At 39.2% G+C, this 22942-nt stretch overlaps 1 protein-coding gene across 3 annotated transcripts in view; it reads left to right on the forward strand.

The window, feature by feature from the left end:
- The window catches only part of rbfox1 (RNA binding fox-1 homolog 1), a 73150-nt gene that overhangs the window by 14518 nt on the left and 35690 nt on the right, over positions 1 to 22942 (forward strand). For 2 of the 3 annotated variants that reach the window (XM_078270102.1, XM_078270104.1), the window contains exons 3-8: positions 6566 to 6712; positions 6891 to 6944; positions 9584 to 9676; positions 13620 to 13680; positions 18836 to 18889; positions 21409 to 21541. In XM_078270102.1, coding sequence (XP_078126228.1) covers positions 6566 to 6712; positions 6891 to 6944; positions 9584 to 9676; positions 13620 to 13680; positions 18836 to 18889; positions 21409 to 21541 — 542 coding nt within the window. The remainder of the gene's footprint in view (positions 1 to 6565; positions 6713 to 6890; positions 6945 to 9583; positions 9677 to 13619; positions 13681 to 18835; positions 18890 to 21408; positions 21542 to 22942) is intronic. The other variant, XM_078270105.1, reaches the window with a different exon arrangement.

Raw genomic sequence — 22942 nt, forward strand, 5'->3', positions numbered from 1 at the left:
TCTGACAATTGTGTGGTAGTTGTACTTTACTTTATCTCGATCTGCTACAACAGTTAAATGCTGCTTATGTAATATTCTTATGTCATATACAGCATTATATCACAGGGATCATTCTTTTGCAGAATACTTTTACTTTTAATACTTTAGGTATATTACTCGACAACTACTGAAAATAACGTGACCCAACTCTAAAAGGTTTATCTATCCTAGGTTTAATCTATAAAGGTTTAAGTCTTTTTTTTTTTAAACAGGATGCCATATGTTTTCAAACCTCAGAATGATACAGCGTTATGTTCTTCCTAGGCAAAACTATGGTGGCCCTAAGAGCTCACACCCTGGAAATTAATTTTTTTAACACAATTTTGCAATGCAAATATATATATATGCTACAATATCTAAATCATGCCATCACAATGTTAAAATAAACCAAAAGAAACTCTTACAATTAATCTTTCAGCAAAAACTAAATGCTCATGTAAATCATCTCTATAATTAAATTGACCTCATCACTACAAAACACACAAAGCAAAAATAATAATGGATACAAAAATTCTAACAATAGGTGTAATTAGCTGGTAGGGTGATAGTTGCCAGCCACGACAGTGACTTACATATTGTTTTCACATTGTGAGTCTGTGTCATCATGGCAAATGGGTTCCTGGAGATATTTACTGTAGTGGGAACTACCACAGAGGCAGTTTAAGTAGGTTTTTATAAGTGTCCGTCTGTCTGCAGACAGATTTTGTCACCACAGTAGCGTTGCAACCGTGTAAGATGCAGCCATGAAACGTTTACAGGTGTGTAGCTGAGATCAAAATGAAGGCAGAGTTCAAAAACGGGTGTGGTCCAAGCAAGGGCACTGGAAGTAGGGGGTTAGGAAGTAGGGAAGTGGCCTTGCCCCCCCCACTCTACACCCCTGGCTCGATAACCGTGCAAGATGCAGTCATGAAACTTTACAGGCATTAGTTGATCTCTTATTAGTGGAATCATGTTGTAATAATATTATCATATTTGGTTAATTTCCTAATTTCTGGCAAACGAAAAAATATTAAAAAAAATATGCTCTGGGTTGTTTGCATTTCTTTAAACCAATCACAATTGTCTTGGACGGCGCTAAGCTCCGGACGCAGCGACCGTGGCTCTGCTAAATAGTCTCAGGAAGGAACTTGTTTTGGTGAAACATTTGCATCCCGCAAAAGAAAACACCACATACAATATTTAATGAAGTTAACTGTTGACACAATACCGTAACGTGAGCAATTTAAATAAGCTGATACATGGTTAAACCCCATTAGCTCTTACCAGTGTATCTCCGTGTGTACTTTGTCCACAGCAATCCCACCAATCGTTCCCAAAACGTCCCAGTTAGATGGTAAATGCCGTAAACATGTTCTTTGTAAATCTTTACAATCATTCCCATGAAAGAACCCAGCAGGCCTGCCTTATTGCACGATCCAAAGCTACTTTAGAACATGCCATTTTCAGCATGCTGAAAATGCAAAATGATTTTGAGAATGGCAACACAGACAGAGCGAAAGCGGAAGGACATATGGTGCCTGAGCCACACGCCGGATGTCAGGCAATTATCCTGGAAATGTACTTCCGTTGATCCAGACTACCATAACAGTGACTGTCACCGTTTTGGACATAAATGTCATAGTTTATAAAAAACATTCAGAAATGTGTATAGTGTGCTGTAGATATGCATGAATGTGGTGATTGATTTTGAAAGAGACTGTTTTTAAAAATGTTGCAGACCAAGCACATTTTGTTGTCAAAGTAATGAAAAAATAGAATACCCCTGTGCTTGCAACATTACAAGTGTCTATAAAAAGTGAACTTAATATCGGAAAAAGCTTACGACAAATTGTAAAAACCTGTTAATGGATGGACTTATTTGCATAATGTTTTGTGGCTGGAGGTGGAAATTGGCATCTCTCTGCCTCTCTCTCTCTCGCTCTCTCTCTCTCAGTACTGTAAGTGTGTATGCTGTGTATGCATCCAGGAAGAATGACCTCATCTTGGTGGAGTGTTTATAGAGCAACGTCAACCTCCTCTCCCCTCAATGTGAGCCCCACATGCGAGAGGGGGTAGGAGAGAGAGAAACTGGATTTTTATAAATTTGCAATCAAACCCACGTTACTGATGTATATTTCATAGTTCAATATATATTTCCATCCAGACATAAAACAAAAGTGAAAATGTATGGATGAGCCCATCTGAGTTCTCTGGCTTTAAAGGTGCAATATGTAATACTGACAGCTTTAAAGTAGTTACTGCAGTCCAAATTCAAGATACTGGAGAGAGTCGTCTCCCCCGCCCCCTCCTCCCCAGACTGAGACAGATTGAGACCGTAGCATCCAACAATGTTGCTAGACGCTAGTCTCACATAGCCAGACATTACTCCACAGCACAGCGGAGTAGCTAACGTTAGATGCTGGCTATATTGACATAAAAGCCCCTGCTCACACGGAGCTCTGTACCCGACTGACAGACACACTGTCTCAACTTAAAATTACAGTAAGAACCACTAGAAACACTACTACCTTGCCGTCCTCTCCACCCGACTGACAGACACACTGTCTCAACTTAAAAATTACAGTAAGAACCTCTAAAAACACCACTACCCCGCGGTCCTCTCCACCCGACTAACAGACACACTTTCTCGGGTTAAAATTACAGCAACAATCGCTAAACACACTGCAAACTCACGGTCCTCTCTACCCGTCTGACAGACACACTATCTTGGCTTAAAATTACTTATCGTTGGTTGGCTACAGCCGCTGAACAGGCTACACGGTTGTTTTGCCAAAGTTGAATTGTATGTTTCAATTGTGAGGAAGTCAAACTTGCGGTTTCTGTCATAAATCTGTGAAGGTGGTTGTAAACAGCTGTGGCCCGCTTGCCTGGTCCTCGTGCCTGGTAACGTTAGCAGTTATCGCGTGTTAGCATGGCGGCGTTAGCCAGGACCAGTCGGGGTCACTTCACTGGCTCAATTGTTTTTGCGAGTAACAAACTTGAGTACTCTATATGTGAGTACACGAATGTTGAAATGACATAAACTGCCCGTCCCTAGTAGCCGTGATAAATTAGCGTGAAGCTAATCCTTACCTGTTCAGGAGGAAATTAGCCAACTCAACATCCTTTTGGGCTCCAAGCTGTCTCCATCTTTCAAATACATCTCCAATATTTACCCGGGGTTTGTTACGTCTCTGGTAATGCAAATGTTTAGAAACACTGAGGTTTTTTAGAATCTATCGCCGTTAATCCCGTTCGTTTGTTTTCTGCTTCCATGGCTAAATATAAATAGCAAATGTTAGCAGGGTAATGCTAAAATATATTGCTGATGATGGGAAACATTTCCTCTTAAACATCACCCTCGGCCTCACCCAGATGCCAGCATTGTTGCAGGCGTCTGCTGTTGTTAGACACATATCTAAACACAATTTAATGGGCAGATTACCATAAAATTTACTGAAAACATTCATGCTACTAATGGGATTAATCATTTTCATTTGAATGATTCTATGACCTTAACTCTGGCACCTCCTTCAGGGCAATGATATCTTTATCCCCGGTACTGGTAGGTAGAATTGTGAAAAAGAATGTGTTTGACAAGAAAACTCACAGGTCCATCCGTTTTTCCAGAGGTTGGTATGTTGTGTGGTCTATGCTAATATACTTATGTAGCATGTAGTGACGGCCAGTTGAAGCTTCAGGAAGCATTTTATTTATTTTCGGAGCCCACTAGATGACACTCTCTGTTCAACAAAAGGTTGAAAGCACACTAAGTTATCATTCCTTGATCCTTTTTTTTTAAACCAAGACCACCATCTAGTGGCGTCAACAAAAACAACTAATGGTCCATGGAGCTTCATTTGGACATCACTAGTAGCATGTAAAGTACATTGCAGTCTCTTAAAGCTCTAGCGAGACTTTTGACTCAGGGTTGTGGTTTTTATTTCTGTTTTTCTTCCTTTTTTAGTTATCATTTATATGTTTTTTTTTTTTTTTAACAGGCCGCCTTTTCACTACATTGTTACTCCAGGTTACATTTCATTGTCTCTCATCTGAGAACCTGATGTTAGAAATCATCTTTGTTTGATATCTCCAATATGTCTCAGACCACGCTATATTCAGCCTGGCCTGGCTTCACATATCAGTTTCTGATGCCAAAAGGGATGAGATGAGATGCTTTGTCTCACTCTTTGTTTGTTTTATTTTTTTCACTGCGAGTGTAGGCGGATGTCGCCACCAAAGAGGAGTGCTGCACAGATGGCAATCGCTGCTGTGTGTGTGTGTGTGTGTGTGTGTGTGTGTGTGTGTGCGTGTGTGTGTGTACACTCTTTTCCATATGTGCCGGTATATACCTATGCGTTGCATGAACGACTTGCAGTCTGCTTGCCTTATGCTGCTTCTTTTTAAGCTCACACACACACACACACACACACACACACACACACACACACACACACACACACACACACACACGCTGTATTTCTAGCTGACTTAAAGCCTGGGTCTGTGTGTGAGCAAAAGAAAGAGAGGAGAAATGGAAACCATTGTCTTTCATGTAGGATCATGATTTTAGTATGTTACGTGTGGGTATGGCAGCAGTCTCCGTGTTCAGTAGATGTATTATTCAACCAAACAAGAACCATGGAAACATGATCACTACAAACCAAATAACCCAAATAATGTCACATTTATATCATATACTTTGCATTGAAAAAACACCTTTTTGACTGTCAGGGAGCTGTTGCTTCATTTAAATTATTTTAGGCCAGTTTTGGATGTTTTGTATTGGATTGCATTATAGCCTAACCTTCTATAATAGCCTAACCTTATCTTGTATGTTATCCTCCCCTGTCTATATAGGGGTGTATTAATTGATGAAGACTTGTTCATGAATAAATTAGCTCTAATGCCAGCAAAGAAACACACCAACAGCTTTTGTAACACACAGACATACACGCTTGCAGTGTAACAGACTGTGAAGTCCTCTCCTGTTTAACAGCCATTGATCTCACTCACACTGTGAGCTAAAGGACAAACACTGACTGCTGCTGGTACTCTTTATATGCGTGCATGAGCATTTATTATGTCTGTGTTTGCATATTTAATTCTTTCCAGTTCAAACTTGATTTTGTCTCCATCCATCCTTTTTCATCCACTTATCCGGGGCTGTGTTGCGGGGGCAGCAGGCTAAGCAAGGTATTTCTCCCGGGGAACCCTAAGGTGTTTCCAGGCTAGACGAGATATATAATCTCTCCAGCGTGATCTGGGTCTACCCCTGAGTCTCTTCAAAGTTGGACATGCGTGAAAAAAACCACCACAACTAACCCCTTTTTGACACGAAGGAGCAGTGGCTCTACTCCGAGCTCCCTCCGGATGTCGGAGCTCCTCACCCTATCTCTAAGCCCAGCCACCCTACGGAGAAAACTCATTCGATTATATCCGCAATGTCATTATTTCGGTCATTACCCAAAGCTCATGACCATAGGTGAGGGTTGGAACGTAGATGGATAAGACGAGAGCTTTGCCTTCTGGCTCAGCTCCCTCTTCACCATAACGGTCCGGTACTACGCCGGCATCACTGTTGACCACATCCATCTTTTTCCTCCATTTTACCCTCACTCGTGAATAAGATACTTGAATTCCTTCATCTCATGCACCATTTATACCTTCTTTCTAATTCACGGGCTCTGAGGAACTGTAGCCTGAGGTCTGTTACTGTGTTCTCACAATAATATGAGTTATTAATGTGAGGACTAATCTGACTGTCAGGGACCAAGTAAAAAAAGGCAAAAGGACAATGATGAAAAAAAGAAGCATTACTTTAATAAAGTTTGATAACAAATGACAAAAATGAATTAATCCTAATATAACATAATAACCTAAGTAAAAACGCTAGAAGAATTAGGGCCCACATTCAAAGGAGGTAAACCAAGCAATAAAAAACTAAATCTTCAACCTAACACAACAGAACTAATCTGCCAGAAGGTCTGGCAATGCAAGACTATTACAAATGTAACAAGACACAAGTGTCTCATATTTTTGGCTAAAGTTTTCACCGAAGTTAGTTGCTTCTGCAGTTGCTTCACTTCCTGTGGAGTCAACAAGTGGAAATACGGACAGCGCCACTCTGCTATTGTAACCCACTTTGTGGTCGGAGGGTGAAATATTCTTAAATCCTGAAATCTTATCAACAGGATTCAAGCATTTTGCTGCCACCTACCATCTACAGTTATCAAGTGCAGCCAACATTTAATCCCCCGCCTACCGTCACAGCGGTAACACTTTTAAGTGGCAGCAAAGGGTGTCAAATGGAACCCGTAACATCTGAACTATACATTTCTCAAAGTTTGGAACACACATCCACATTTATGAGGAGGTTGTTGTTGTTGTTGTGTGAGCTCCGATGCTTACTTATATACTTATACATTTAATCTTGATGTCAAGCAAACTTAATAGTTTCATGTTACAGAATGTCAATGATCTTGTAAAATTATATTCAGGAAGTACATCTTTCTTTTGTTTCAGTGTCCTTTATTCTGTTTTCCAGCAGACAGATGATGCAGCCCAGACGGACATTCAGCCACCAACACAGACTGTACCTGAAAGCACAGACAGCAAGGCCCAGCCCAAGAGACTTCATGTCTCAAACATCCCCTTCAGGTTTAGAGACCCAGACCTCAGGCAAATGTTCGGCGTAAGTACAATATCTGAGGTACATGAAAAAGTTTGAGACACCACAGGTTGATGTTTTACAAGACATTTGGATCAGCGAAAACAAGAAGTAAAAATGGTTGGGTTTTAATTTTCTGTTGAATTGATGACAAGAAGAAAAATCAATCATTGAGATGTTTCTGTTTTGTTTGTCTTTACAGCAATTTGGCAAAATCTTAGATGTGGAAATCATCTTCAATGAGCGTGGTTCCAAGGTACGTAGTGTTTCTGTTTTTTTTTAGAAAACAATTTAGAGACACACTTGCTGTGGAGTTTTACTTTTGTAGTAACTGTTTCAGACTTGTCTAGTCCAGTAAAATCAATCAGCACACAGGTTTAAATTCTTGTTTGATGGAACGTTGCCCTAGAGCATTCTTGCTGACATCACCACATCAGCTAGGCTCAGGTGATTACATTTCACCATACTGTACCTGTACAGCTGTTTATCACTGTAATGTATATTTTTATTCAAACCATAGTTGATATCGTACACCACACTTCATCTAGAAGGCCAGCTCCTGAGATAACCAACCAGCCTTGCCCCCACTTCTCTGAAAACATTGTTCGAGTAGGCATAATTTTAGATTTATAGACTTTGAACTCTAAATGGTTGATTTCTTACCTGAAAAAAATCTAAACTTAATTTGGGGACACAATACCATTTGCAAAAATGATAGCACTTGTACAGTAACCAGGATATTTGTTTAGTTAGTTTACTCAAGCCATGTCTCAAAGCTTCCTCCATTAACTGTGCAGAGCAAGAACACTTTAGGGCATCTGGACCATACATGTGGATTTTGAACTGGGACTGCATACACAACAATGACTTTCACGAGTCCATGAGTACACAAGAACAGACAAGAATGCTTAAAGAGAAAATGCTCATATTTTAATGCTATAAAACATATATATGTGTGGTCAATGATATACTTAATGATAAACCACATTAATGAGGGAAAATATGATATAAATGAAAATGTTGTAGATTGATTTTCAAAGTTCAATCAGTATGTTGTCTCTCTATTTCATTAGCAAACCAAAGAGATGTGGTTGATCAATACTGGAATATTAAAATGCCTTCCTTCTTTTATACTGAGCTTGCGTATTGTCTATCAAAGATGAAGTGCCTTAAAGTCCTTAAGTTCCTTTGAGATTTTTAAAATATGATTATTTGCTGTTTTTGTGATCTTAGTTTGACTGATGTGCTTTGTTTTTGGTTATATAGTCTTTTTTTCTTATTGCTGAAGCCATGCAATAAAGAAGTTCATTTTCCCTTTATTCTTTTGGTAGATTTAATTTACTCTTTTATGACTTCATCAAAGGAGTCTATTTGCCGTACCACCTTACAATACGGGAATATTGCAGTAGATGATTTATACATTTTATGCAATTGTCATAAACCTCTGCTTTAAAATCAGGCATTTATTATTGAGCCATGTTATTAACCCTGGAGCCCTATATTTACTGGGACATTGTAGGTAATGAATGGGAAAAAGAGTGGGAGGCTTAAATTCCAATAACTAACAATTGTGAATAAAATTACCCTTCCCTCGAACAGCAATTGTCCAATCATTGCTTAGCAACCTAAACAAGGGGCAACAGGTCTGTCAAGATTTGCATTTGTGAATATAAAAAAGCAGTGTACATGGGGCTCTGGTAAGAGCGATACTAAGTATCCAAAGAGTTTGCAGGGTTGTATCTTTTATTCAGCTTTCAAAACCAGAAAACATTAGTGATGGCCAGTTGAACCTTCATGAAACTTCATTAACCATTTTCTTTATCTTCTGAGCTGACTACATGGCACTCTCTGTTAAACAAAGGGTTGAAAGCACACTGAATTATCATTCATTGAGCTTTTTTCCTTAAACCAAGAGCGCCATCCAGTGGGGTCAACAAATACAATTAGCGGTTGATAAAGCTTCATTTGGACATCACTAGAAAACATAAGAGCAAAAATGTAAGGAAAGGATCAAATAGGGTGTTTGACTGTTCTAACATAAGCCACTAACATTAGCATGCTAAGTCGCTTACTATCTGCAGTATGCAATGCAATGTTAGCATTACTTCCAAGGCCAAAGAGCACATGATTAGCTACCTATATTATTTTGTATGGTTACAGGTCATGTTAGTTAAACCCCCATTCAGGACTGGAACATCACTGCATGGGAGATGGTCCTGGATTATGCCATATCAGCGTACAGGCTAACTTTAGGAGCGTTGCCCTGATGTTGAAAATGTACACTCCAAAAACCCCAGCTAAACTCAATGTTTTGCCTGGAACATGCAGCTTTAGCCTTAGTCTTTTAGCATGCTATCATGTATGTGGCCCTCAGGTGCATATTGAATACCCATTAGCGGGGTTCCCATTTCAAAAGGAGTCAGCCAAAGACAGTTTCCAACCAACTCAAAATGTAAAATATATTAATGTTTACTGACTAAGAATGAGAAGCCTGATTTAGTCTACATCTGTCTGAAATGTGCAGGCACCCAGTGCAGTATAAACATAACTGTGTGGGTGTAGTAGTACTAGTCCATTTTATCTACACAGCCCTAACATTGCAACTAAATTTGTGCAATGCTAGAAAGGAAAGGTTGACAAGTATAGTAACAGTACCTAAGGGGGGCAGGGCTTTGCGGAGTGTCAGTTTCCTCTCATTAATGAATTAGCTTTTTCTTTCCAGACTTGTGTAATAATTTACACTATTGGTTATTACAGGATACAGAAATAGAAGCAGAAAATTGTATTATCTAATGTGATCCTATTCACGAAAGCAGTTGTTCACTGTAATGTCAAGTATGATATGTCAAAAAATAATGTGCATGTTGTTCTTGCCTCTTTCCGTCCTGCATGCAGGGTTTTGGGTTCGTAACGTTCGAGCATAGCGTGGACGCCGACAGGGCCAGAGAGAAATTACACGGCACCGTGGTAGAAGGCCGTAAAATAGAGGTGCATGTTCTCAAATACTTCTTCCTTCTCCCTGTCCTTTTCCTCTGTGTTGTATGTGCATCATTGTGTAGTTGTGTGTGTGTGAGCGTTTGACAGTCTACTGCCACATCCCACTTTGACATCTTTCCCATGACATCAAACTGTCAAGTCATCCAAGCCTCGTAATTTCCCTTTCCTTGTTTCATTAACCCAAACACAAATAAATGTCCACATATTACTAGTACAACATTATTGTATTTGAAAGACTTTTATTTTTTGTTTGTTTAATTTTTTGTTCCCTTTTCCTGTTTTACTTTATTTTGTACTGTCAAAGCATTTGGCCTTACCAACGGTTTAAAAGTGAAAATCTACACTACCTAGCATTATAGATGAACATATTTGTGTTTAAAAAGGTGCAAAGATTTCTTTGGAGTTTGGTCATAAATGTTCTAAAGCAAAGATGTTCATATATATATATATATATATATATATATATATATATATATATATATATATATATATATAAAGGAAGGAGCTTGCCCCCAAAAAGTACTCAAATCTTGCTTATCCATGGACAGAGGAAGTACGTAGGAATTGGAGAGACACCTGGAAAGCAAAATGCAAGGTTCACAACTAACCTAATTTAGTACAGTAGCATGACAATACTTAAGTGCCATTTCAATGTATTGTGTCCACTCAGAGGAACAACAGCTAGACAACACCAGCCTTGAAGCATAACTCTGTCCATTTATCAAATCACAGTTGGAATTTTTCATCATTCATACCAGGCAAAGTCTACTTTACTTGTTGTATGTACAGATATAAAATAAATGATTTCTATTGTTGTACTCTGACAAAGGCTATAATACCCTGGCACCACAGCAAGTCTCCTCCATTCATCCATCCACTTTCAATCGCTTATCCAGAGGCCCAGATGCCACTTCCTCTGGCTCTTACTGGGGGATCCAGATGGGATATGTAATCCGTCCAGCATGTTCTGGGTCTTCCCTAGGGTCTCCTCCCAGTGAACTTCCCCAGAGTACCTACACAGAAATGAAGGAAGGCCAGGAGGAATCGTGATTAGAACCCCAATAAGCTCTTTTTGATGTGACAGAGAAGCCGATTTTCTCCCTCTATGTCTAACCTGCAAAAAAAACTATTTTTTTTGGGTGGTTACCAAAAGCTTATGACCATAGGTGAGGTTTGGGATCTAGATTGAGTGGTAAATGGAGAGCTTTTCCTTCAGGCTGAGCTACCTTTTGACCAAGACAGTCTGGTACGTAAGGTATGACCTTGCGTTCCATTTTACATTCACATGTTAACAAAAGCATGAGGTATTCAAACTTCTTCACTTGAGGTATTGACTCCAGCCATATTTATTTAGCAAAAGAATTGCAGTCAACGTTTCTACCACACATTCCTTCATTGTGTGGCAACTATGCTGTGTCACTGGGAAGCAGTAATCTCGAACAGAATTATAGCACCTCTTAAATTGAAAAATCAAAATAGTCAAACATGCTGTAATAGACTGGATTGTAGCTGGATTGAAGCCAGATTTATTCAATTTCACACAGCTTCCAAATCTTTGATCCTCACATTTCCAAGTTAGCCCAAATCTCAAGAGGCTTTATAGGCCCACATCAGTACCTGTTCCAGACCTCTAGACTCTTGAAGAACACTGCATCTTCATGTAAGCCATGTGGGCCCATACAGGGACTATGTGGAAACTTATTATTATTATGAAAAACATGTTCTTCTGGGTCAATAAAGTTTGATCATGTTATGTAATCTAACAATCTAAGCTAATGGCTCAGTGGAGTCTTGACTTCTTTAGCTAGCTATAAGCTAAATATTTTAAGGGTAATTTTATTTTGTTTTTTAACCTGGAGTCCCGTTAAACAGAAACAGCAGCGAAATCGCCAAACAACACTTTTAGCATGTATAGAGCCAGCATATTTTCACAGTTTCTGTCGACTCTGAATTAAATGTGTTCTACGATAAAAAATTCATTGAAAACGATTCTGGTGGGTTTGGTGATAGCTATTTCGGGTCTGTTTCATGTTAAACAAAAGGGACCTTAGTCTTCAACAAAAACGTCCATAATGTTGTCAGACACTTAATAAAATAATAACAATAATCTGAGCCCATCAGTGGCAAAACAAGCACTTTTAGTGGACGTAAATTGAAGGTGCACAATTGCCTATTTACATTACATTGCAGCTTGTTTCGCCACTGCAGACTGCAGCGATCTTGCTTAATACTGGTCCAATTTCAAACATTGTTGTTTCCATCAGTCACTTAGACACAAAACCATAGAAAAATAAGGTCCAGCTTGAAAAAGACCAAAGTTACACTTTAAGTAAACCCTCATAAAAGGTCAACTCCTCTCAGCCCCCATCCACCTGCTCTCTGCAATACACTACACAACTTTTTATTCTTATAGTTCATCTTAAATCATTCCTACTGAATAGATAGCATGATCTGACAACTATAGTACGTACACTAATTTATGTACTAGTGAAGTAGTATGTCTGTGAAAAATAAATAGAATTTTAGACGACATTCATTTACACATATTTGTGTTACATTACAAATCAATGAATCTGTGTTGGAAAAAAAGAAAATGCTCCAGGTGCCTTCAGAGTGGTTCTATAGGACTCTATTTGAGAGCGGAGCCCATATGTAGTTATCTCTGTAGAGAAGCAAAGTAGATGTTTTTGGCCTAATGAATCAGTAAGATGGCTGAAGACCGCTTGTCCAGACAAAATGGTCAGAGTTATGCTTTAAGAAAGCAGCTTACTGCTTGTATAGAGAGAGCTGAAAGAGAGCGTTTGTGCAGAGGAATGATTGCAAAGTTTTCTTGGCCACCTGAGTAAGATGCTGCTTATTCCTTTCTCATCCCCTCCTCCCCCACCATTTTTCCAACGGTAGCTTGTTTAGGGCCCCATCCAACACAGTTACAACGGTAACAGTACACAAACAAGTTTGCGGAATGGTAAGTGTGGGCGAACAAGCCATTCTGCCAGCATTTCCTCTCTCTCTTCCTCTCTCTTTGGAACGTTTGCAACGCTAAAACTCACGTGACATTTCTTTTTGAATTGTGATTGAGTTGATGCTGTATATTGACATACATATTTTCTTGCGTGTCGGCGTGCGTGCCCATTCACTAAGTGTTCTCCTGAAGCTGCGTGTGCGAGCGATACTGACTGAGACTTGAATTCGTTTGCACATCTATCTGAGATTGTTGGAAACCCATTTATTAATTTATTTATTTTTTATTTTGGAAGACAATGCACCCCAGTTTTATTTTTACCCTGTTAGCTGTTGTTTGAATTTGGAATGGTTTGATTGGTTGATTGATTGACTTGATTGGTTATTTGAGTACATCTTATTTTCTTTGGTTGTTTTTTGATCTTAATAATTATTCTTGCAATGAATTAGAGAGACTGTTGTCTGAGTGTGAATGCTTTGTGTTGCTTTCGTCACAACAGTTCTTCTCACGTTTTAAGGTTGACTGGATGTTGCATAATGCTCCCAACATATTGTCTTCTCCCCTTCCCCCAATGACATTTCCTTTGTCTGTTTTTTCTCCTTCTCCCTCGCCACCGCATGCATCTATACATTTACAAAACATAATTTTGCCAAGTGCATCTGTTGTTTCTTTACTTTTGTCTGTATGTTATTGAAATGTCACTATAATTGGGGAGAGCATGCCAGAAAATGTTATAAGATAGAAAATATGCAAATGAGAAAGAAAACTGATTTGTTTTGGATGTGTTTTAAGTGTTTCTGAATGCGATTCCGAAAACACACAAATGACATGGGTGTTTGCCGTGATACAGTGTACTGCTTTCTTTGTTTACAACATTAGAAAACTATGCATGCAGATTTACTCTAACAAGTGTAGCACTTAATACTAACGTATAAGTATCATAACTCATGGACCTCTCTTTATCTGCTGTAGGTCAACAACGCAACAGCCCGAGTAATGACAAATAAGAAGACTGTCAACCCATATGCAAATGGTAAGGCTAAGTCAACGTTTACAGCGCCTATAAAAAGTATAGTATCGCCCCACTGTTATTGCTCATGTTTTATTGTTTTACAACATTAAATCAATGTAGATTTATTGTGGCTTTTTTTTTTTTACTATAATCATCAGAAAAGTAAAAACGTATCTTTACAAATCGATCTAAATGAATTACAAATCTGAATTACAAAATACATGTTTGCACCAGGATTCACCCGCTTTAATAAGACATACAGAAATCATCATATTAATCGGTGCTATACAGCGTACATAGCAATGGCGCCTCTGCAAAATAGCCTCGGGAAGGAACTTGTTTTGGTGGTGTACGTTTAAAAGTAGTTTTAGTCGTGCAACAGAAAACTCAGATTGGACAGATAGTCTAGCTAGCTGTCTGGATTTACCCTGCAGAGATCTGAGGAGCAGTTAACCACAGTCCTCAGAAATCCACCGGAGTTTAAAATGTCAACACAAAGGAAGCCCAAGGCAACGGCTATCCGGCCTAAATGAGTGAAATCCTGCGGAATTTCTGTCGGCAACAGAGCAATCCCGGAAGTGGAGTGTCAAGGACATATGCTACCTGTTTGTAGTCAAGGGGTTTCAGATACTGTGTGTCTAAATATACCTATATATGCTTTACCACTCACAGCTTTATGGGAGAGTGTCAATAAGAGAGCCACTCTTAAAAAAACCTGCCATGACGTGTCAGCTACTGTTTGAAGAGGGCATGTGGGAGACTTTGATTGGAGCAACATTGAACACACATGTTTAGTGTAAGCCAAACACTGCACATCATCATAAACATTGCTTCCCCACCATAAAGCATGTTGATCCCCATGCAACTTGACAGAGCTTTAACTGTTGTGTAAAGACAAATGGGGAAGATTTGCAGTGTTCAGATGTGCAAAGTTGATAAAATCCTTTCCACTTTCAAGGCAAAGCTAAATACTGACTTAACGCTATAGTGCGCAACTATTTTATATTAATAAACGTCCGTTACATTCAAGCCATTGCCAAATGAGTTGCTACAAAGCTAATTAAGACTATCAGCTCCCCACAACTCTCTCAGTATTTCTCACTATGGCTTTGATTACAAAAGGGTGTTGTCCGGTGACCTTCGCGCGCAGCAGCTCGACTGATGTGTTTTACATCACCGCTGAGAAAGGACAACAGCAGCGTTCAGCTTTGGAGACAAAGAGAACATCAAAATGACAAGATATTTACTTCTTCTGAAGAGTCCATTATGTTTTTTTAATCCGTGTTAGCAACTGCGCGGAGTTGGGGTGGTGCGCGATCACAGAAGGCTTGCATCATGTGAATGCTCCGACAGCGTTGTTATCATTACTAAGAAATCCTAATGGGGGCAACAGAAACTACGCACTATGACTTTAAGCAAGCATGTTTTTTTATATTTGTAATCAATTAAGACTTTTGGAGATCTGTTTCACATTAAAGGTAATTTTCCTTTGATCAGTGTCAAAAAGCCACATTATCTCTACCTTGATTCAATGTAAATTGTAGAAGTCACATAATATCATTTTACATCGGAAGTAAAACTTCCAATGAATACTATTTATAGGCACTGTAAACATGGATGTATTACACACGAAAGCTTCCGACTGCTGATTTCAGGCCAATTGACACCCAGTCACCCATAGACCACATATATAACATGCATGGTACATCTGTGGAATCACACAAAGTTTCTCAAGGGCCATTTTAGAGTCTGGATTTTAATTTACTGTAGCCTAGTTCCAGCTCCTGGAATCACAGTTCAGATCCTTTATTTTCCTACAAGAGGAAATTCTTTTTGCAGCAAGGTAGCATAATAACACAAAAACCATGAAACAAACACAATAAAAACTGACAGAAGGCCGCGACTCAGAAAAAGTAGAAATTACAAATCCGTCTTGCAGCGCCATGGATTTATTAATCAGATAAGGGATCAATGAGTCAGGTAGACTAGACTAACCTATTCTGCCCCTGCACTCTCTCTACTAGTTACTAGGGGATGGAGAGGGGGATGGCAGGTTAACAAGGGGCATGCATTTTTATCCACTTGCTACAAAGGGGTTGGCATCTCCTCTTAACCCCCCTCAAATTGCCTACTGTGTGTATGATAAAACCAAGGAAAACCGCAACACCATGGATAAAGATATTAAAAAAATAAAATGCTAACCTGTGTAAAAAACCAAGGGGCAGTTTATAATGTATTAAAACGAACAGCTCATCTGATGAATGACAACTTAACCTGTTGCATCTAACTTTTGGAAACCTGTATCCCTGACATTAAACACAGTTAACCTCCACTCAAAATCAGAATCAGAAAAGCTTTATTGCCAAGTACGTTTTTTACACATACTTGTACAGATACAGCCTGTATTGTCCCAGATTTCTTCTGTATTTCAAAAAGCTCTGTTGTTGTGCACATTTATGGCAACATCCTCTTCTCTTTCTGTGCCAGAATTAAGATAAACAGAAACAACAGACAGAAAGACAGAAAGAAAGAAATTGCCACAAGGCAACAAGCATGGGTCAGGTGGACAGCTATGTTAGACTGATTAATGAAGAGGAGAGAAAAATCAGTCAGGCAGTTCAGGCTGATTATCATACACCACTGTAATTACTGATTTGGGCCAGTGGGAAGAAGATAAGGAAGGAGCTGAGGAAACAAGCAGCTAGCATTTTTGTTATTAATATTATTATAATAATAATTATTATAATAATAATAATAATCCTCTCTGCCTCATTTTTTGTCAAAGTCATTGCTGGCTGGTTTACTTTGTACTTTGTTGTTCACTTTGTATTTCCTTTGTAACATTGATCAAAACACAAGGTTGCATAAATACATTCACATGGCAACAATGTCTTCTACAAATTCCATTCATATGCAACTCATTTGCATTGGCTAATACATAAAGGGAGTAAATGTAATGCTGCCCAGATGGACGGATTGCCATGTATACACGCATCCATTGTCCCCCATAGATTTATCCGAATAACTTTGGTGATCGCTGACTTTTCCTGTAGCGCCACCATGAGGTTCACATATATTTGAGATTAATTTGAGTCTTATGTCTCAACTGTTGGATTGATTGCCATTACATTTGGTTCAGACATATAGGATACATTGTAATCACTTTCTCGATCTTTAACTTTTGGTCACAATGTAAATGTGTTTAACTCTGTTTCATTCATTTTAATTCTAGTACCTGCACAACTTATGACATTCCCATCAACCTCAGCTGTACTTTGTTTTAGTGCTAATTAGCAACCTTAGCATGCTGTCATGCTAAAGATAGTGAACCTGTACATGGTGAACATTATACCTACTTAGCATTGCCATTGTGAAAATGTACTACCTGCTCTACCTAAGTACAGTATATTTAATTAATTTAATCTTTTCTAACCCTTTGACCAAGTGCTTTGAGTTGTCTAGGCTTACAGAGACAGTATGTTCAATATGAACATTTTGTGTTGCCAGGGAAAATGTTCCAGATATGTTCCATATAAATGTTTTGTTGTTGTCTTTAGAAAATGTAATAGAGGCAAACATATTGGCAATTGAAAAATTAGCCATATATGAATGTAGGCCCCCTGCGCACTGCCTGTGTGGCGTGAGCGTGGCGTTTCTGTTGCGTGTCAGTTGCGTGACGGCTGCGTGGCATTTTCTATGTCTTTGCACACCAGAAATGTGCTGCTGCTGATAGCCTTTTTGTACACATGTACAGTGGCATTCATAAGTTTATGAACCCATGCTAAAGTTGACTAAAAAGAGGAATACAAAAATCATCTTTTGGAAATTGATCTTAATGCCTTAATTAAAAAAAAAATCCAGTCTTTAAGGACACCAATTTTCTTTGTGAATGAATAATGTATCGTAAATAAATAAATGTTCTTCCTTAAAATACAGGGGGCATAAGTAAGTACACCCCTATGTTAAATTCCCATAGAGGCAGGCAGATGTTTATTTTTAAAGGCCAGTTATTTCATGGATCCAGGATACTATGATCCTGATAAAGTTCCCTTGGCCTTTGGAATTAAAATAGCCCCACATCATCACATACCCTTCACCATACCTAGAGATTGGCATGGTTTTATTTCAGTTAGCCTAATAGCTGGTTTGATTTGCATTGAGAGAGATGATTTTATGGAAAGTACCCCATGCCAATCTCTAGGTATGGTGAAGGCTATGTGATGATGTGGGGGGACTATTTTAATTCCAAAGGCCAAGGGAACTTTATCAGGATGCATAGTATCCTGGATCCATGAAATAACTGGCCTTTAAAAATAAAAGTCTGCCTGCCTCTATGGGAATTTAACATAGGGGTGTACTTACTTATGCCCCCTGTTTTTTAAGGAAGAACATTTATTTACAATTCATTCACAAAGAAAATTGGTGTCCTTAAAGGTTGTATTTTTCCTAATTATTTTAATTAAGGCATTAAGATCAAAAGATGATATTTTTATTCCTCTTTTTAGTCAACTTTAGCATGGGTTCATAAACTTATGAGTGCCACTGTATGTTTCCCATAAACATAAATATATACTGACTTGATTACAGCAAAGACAACGTCAGCAGTATTGACAGCAAAATAGGCTACAAAATATTTTGTTCTGCAATATTTGAAAATCGATAATTGTTATTATTTTTTTTTTTTTTTAATTACATTTATATCTGCATTTATGTCAAAACCTAGAGATTTTCAAACATAAAAAAAAATCTGTCAAAATGACATATAAAACATCTTTTCGTACTCTATTTTGCCTGGAAACGCTTCAGTGAAAAATAGGCGTCGGCCCTATTTCTAGCATGCACGCGTTTTCGGCGCCTGACACGTGCGTGTCACACAGTCAGTGTGCAAGCTCTAACCTGTTAACATGGGAGCCAAATTCAAAACGGACACGCCACGCAGCTGACACACTCACGCCACGCAGCCAGTGTGTAGGGGGCCTAATTTGTATTAGATAATAAAAAATGTCAAGGAGGTGTAAACTCAAAAGTCAAAACGTTTAGTCCATTAATGTAACCATAGTGTGTTCTAAATACCATAATATATGTTCATATAAACTAAGCACCCTAAAACACTGTTTCCTGTTCTGCCTCTTTCTCTTCCTCTCCTTTCATTGTCTTGCTGTCCGTCTTGTTTCAGGCTGGAAGTTAAATCCAGTGGTCAGCGCTGTCTACAGCCCAGAATTCTATGCAGGTAGGAGGACATGCCCTTCTCCATCTGTCACCATCCCCTTTGTCATTATCTTCCTCCTCCTCATCCATTTTGTTCTTCAGTTTCTTCGACATCTTCATTTTCTCTCCCCCCCAAACCCCCCCACAGCCAGCCAAAACCCCTTCGTTTTAACCTTCGTCACCTCTTTCTCCTCAGCAACCAGTAAAAGTCTGTTTATACCTGGAGATCTATGCTGACTCGCACAAATGTTAAATCACACTGTCACCTCTGCTGCAAAACAACGTACGTTCTGCAACCCACACTGCCACCCGCAAGCCATCTTCAATCTTGGTCATCCCGGCATTCACCTCCCACCAACCCTTAACCACTGCCCAACCCCCCTCCCCACCCTGTCATTTACCGTGGCCATTAGGGTAAAATTTTCCTGGATTTTCGTGATAAGAGCAAGAGAGACAGATAAACGAGTGTGGCAGAGGAGAGGAGGAGTGAAAGAAAGCAAAGGACAAGAGAGAAGGAAATCTAATAGTCCATTTCTGCAAGGACATTAAAAGGTGTGAAATATATTTTGTAAATTAAAATCAATATTTTCAATTTCTCCAGACAGTCGTTTGCCTAATTCACCCCCACGTTCTTTTAATTACAAAGTGGCTTTGTATTGATTTACCTTTGTTTCACCTTTCCAGTATCCAAAATGCCATTGGGGCGTGTGTGTGTGTGTGTGTGTGTGTGTGTGTTTTGCATGGATGTGCACATGTGCAAGGAGTGTATGAGCTTTTTAGGCTTCTTCTGTATTTGTAATTTGTGCTATTATGTTATTAATAGGTTATGGTTGCAGCTGTTCAGTATAGAGGCCAGGACCTGATCTTGTGGTTAATTGGTTCGGATGTTTTCATCACAGAGCAGATTAGGATTCACAAGGCAGTGCTGAAGACTCCACAAATTATCACAGCAAATATCTTTGTAAACTGTCAAAAAAAAAAGACAGCTTTTGTATGCTGGTTTTGCCCACATTTTGGAGTTGAATATGGGTAGTATACACAACCAACAACAATATGGGTATTATTTTCTAGTTACAGTTCGTCGAAACTAACTGAGACGGGATTTGAACAGTGGTCTCTCGTGAGTAATGTCAAAGTTAGACGATCACAATACTCCTGCCTTTACTTTCGAGGATGGTCAACGTGTTGTGCACAGCAAGATATCGCTTGTCAGGAAAACATAAACAGGTTTAAATGTCTCAGTATGTTTCAGATGTTAAGTGAAGTCCCACCATGTCTCAAGCTGTTCTGAACATGCAATGCAAACATTGTTCACTGTTTCAGTAAATAGGATGGACCTTAGATACAACTTGCTGTGCTTAGCAACAGGAGATATTTCTAGTCCGCTCAGCTCATAGAACCCTTTGGCTCAGACAGCTACGAGCCAGAAAACTTAAGTTATGCTAACACACTTCAAAGTCAATAACATTGTGTACAGTTCAGTAGATATAATTTGACAGTATGTTTAACAAGCTAGCTATACAGCCATATCACTGTCCCCAAAATAATAAAGACCTTCACAAACAAAGGATCTGCCATGTGTACTGTCGCCCGCAGCCTGAAGTAGCGACCTGAACAGCGAACAGGATGAGAGATGATTGCTGTGAAACAAAGTCAGTTTAGAGGGGCAGTATAACTTACTTCTTGCAGCTTGTGTGTTAGTGCCATCCTGTAGTGTTCAGAGGACAAGCCACAGAAAGAGTACACTCAGTGTTGGAAATAACAGATTCACATTTTCTTTGAATGTAGCACATTTATTTAGAACGCTAAACAGTCCGTTTCACCAGAACTTGTTTGTAGGTGTCCTACATCACTTTTAAATGGACATCGGACATAGTATTCACCCGGACCATGGTATAAGTCCTAATGAGTCCTAGTTGTACTCTATCTGTATATGCCAAGCACTCCTTTTCATGTAGACCGTATGAAGAGCAGAGTGGAGCAGCGTTGGGAAGAGTCATCACTGTGACTTTAAGGGCAGCCAGGCCATTCGGCCCTAAAATCAAGGTGACAAAAGATGAATAGGAACAATTACCAGCCTCACTCCTCTCCTTGTCTCTCTTTGAGAAACTCTTATCCCTTGGCTTAAACCTTCCATTTTTTATCAGGTCAATGAATGATTCACTGTTTCTATTAGCATTTTATTAGATCTCCTTTTTGAAGAGATGTATAATTAGGGTTGGATATGGCACCTCGATCTCCTTCCCAACCTTCACTTACCCCAGCTCTCAAATTAAGCTTTGTGTCAGTCGTCCCCAATTAAGATTAATGATAAATTAATATCAACACCAGTGCAATGGCTCCACTCCACTGCAACCCTCTCTTTATTCTTTTTTTCTCTTCACATTTCTTTCCACACCTGAAAATGGGAGAACACTTTGTACATTCTCTCCAGAATTCAAATGCTAATGTCAACTACACCATGCACCGAATACTACTGAAGCGGAAATTGTGCGTTCTTTTTGGGGATTTTGGGAATCATTTTCTGTTCTCTCTCTCCAGTACCAGGTTTTCCCTACCCAACAGCCAGTGCAGCAGCAGCGTATAGAGGAGCCCACCTAAGAGGCCGAGGACGGACCGTGTACAACACATTCAGGGCGGCGGCTCCGCCTCCCCACATTCCAGCTTACGGAGGGTGAGCATTCTTCCTTGCATCTTGTCCTGTTGTCATTTCTTCCTCTTTGGTCTCTCCTTCTGTGTTTCCTTTATGCAATGGCAATTCCTGAATCTCTGTGCTGAGAGTCAGCGGAGCGGTGCATGCCAGCCTCGCCTCACAGCGATAACACACTCCCCCGCTTCCACAGCATGCTGAATCAACCAACAGGCATTCTCCAAGACATGTGCCTTTGCACGAACTCATAGGAAATGATTGTCAATTTGGCCTTGTGCTCTGTGTGTGGCGAGAGGCTGTGTTAATGGTGGGATGTCCATCACTTTGTGACCACTTTTGGAGTTTACCCAGTTGCTACAAAAAAAAGAAAAAAAAAGAAAAGAAAAATCATCTTCCCAGCCCCAGCATCAGCTCTGGCTGACCCTCCTTCGCTGAATGCTCTGGAGACCAGCCAAGCACGGATTGTGGGCAGTCAGATCTGATTTGCCATTATTCTGTTGGTTCTTTTTTATTTATTTTGCTCTTTATGACTGCAAGCAAATTGACACTAAGGAGGCTGGCTGGGAGTCTATTTAAGGATGGGAGCAGTTTTTTTTTCTCCTGCTCACACTCGTCAGTACATTTTCATCCAATGTAGTGATCCTTTCCAGAATATTACAAAAGAAAATGCGATTTAAAGTGAGTTTTCATCCACTACTGTTATGTCAATATTAGGAGTTGCTTCATGACGATAAACTTTAAATAAAGCTGGTGGAGCTAAAAAGCTCCAGTCAAAGCTCAAACAATGGAAAACCATGTGAAACATGATTTATTTTAGAATTATTGTGAGGAAGGTTACAGTCTCTTCATTGCTCCACACAGATTTCATGTTATCAGCTCTTAAGTGGAAGCCTCATTTATAAGTTATTAACACCCACTAGCATTATATTTAAAATAAATATGAAAGTTGCACTAATAAAGTAATCATTAGAAAATCATGTTTTAAAAAACAAAAAAATACATGTTTTTTTTTTTTTTTACACATACCAAGCAAAAGTATATGCATTTTTATAACAAAAGATAACAAAAATATATAAATGAATGTTATTGTTAACAGGTTTTAATGAATTCACAACAATTATTTACCAGTTTTATTTCATGCACTGCACTTACACTTCCCATATGAATCTTTTTTTTTAATGAACATCCGTTAAATTCAAGCCATTGCCAAATAAGTTGCTACAAAGCTAATTTGCGGAAGGCTTGTATCATGTGGACGCGCTGACAGTTTTGTTGTCATTACTTAGAATTCCTCATGGGGGAGACAGAAACTACGCACTAAAGCTTTGAGATTATTTTTTCGGGCCTTTTATGGCCTTTAATTTACAGGATATCTTGAAGACAGGAAAGGGGAGAGAGAGGGGGGATGAGATGCAGCAAAGGGCC

The sequence above is a fragment of the Sander vitreus genome, chromosome 15 (genome assembly GCF_031162955.1).
Source record: "Sander vitreus isolate 19-12246 chromosome 15, sanVit1, whole genome shotgun sequence".
In the NCBI taxonomy this organism is placed as follows: domain Eukaryota; kingdom Metazoa; phylum Chordata; class Actinopteri; order Perciformes; family Percidae; genus Sander; species Sander vitreus.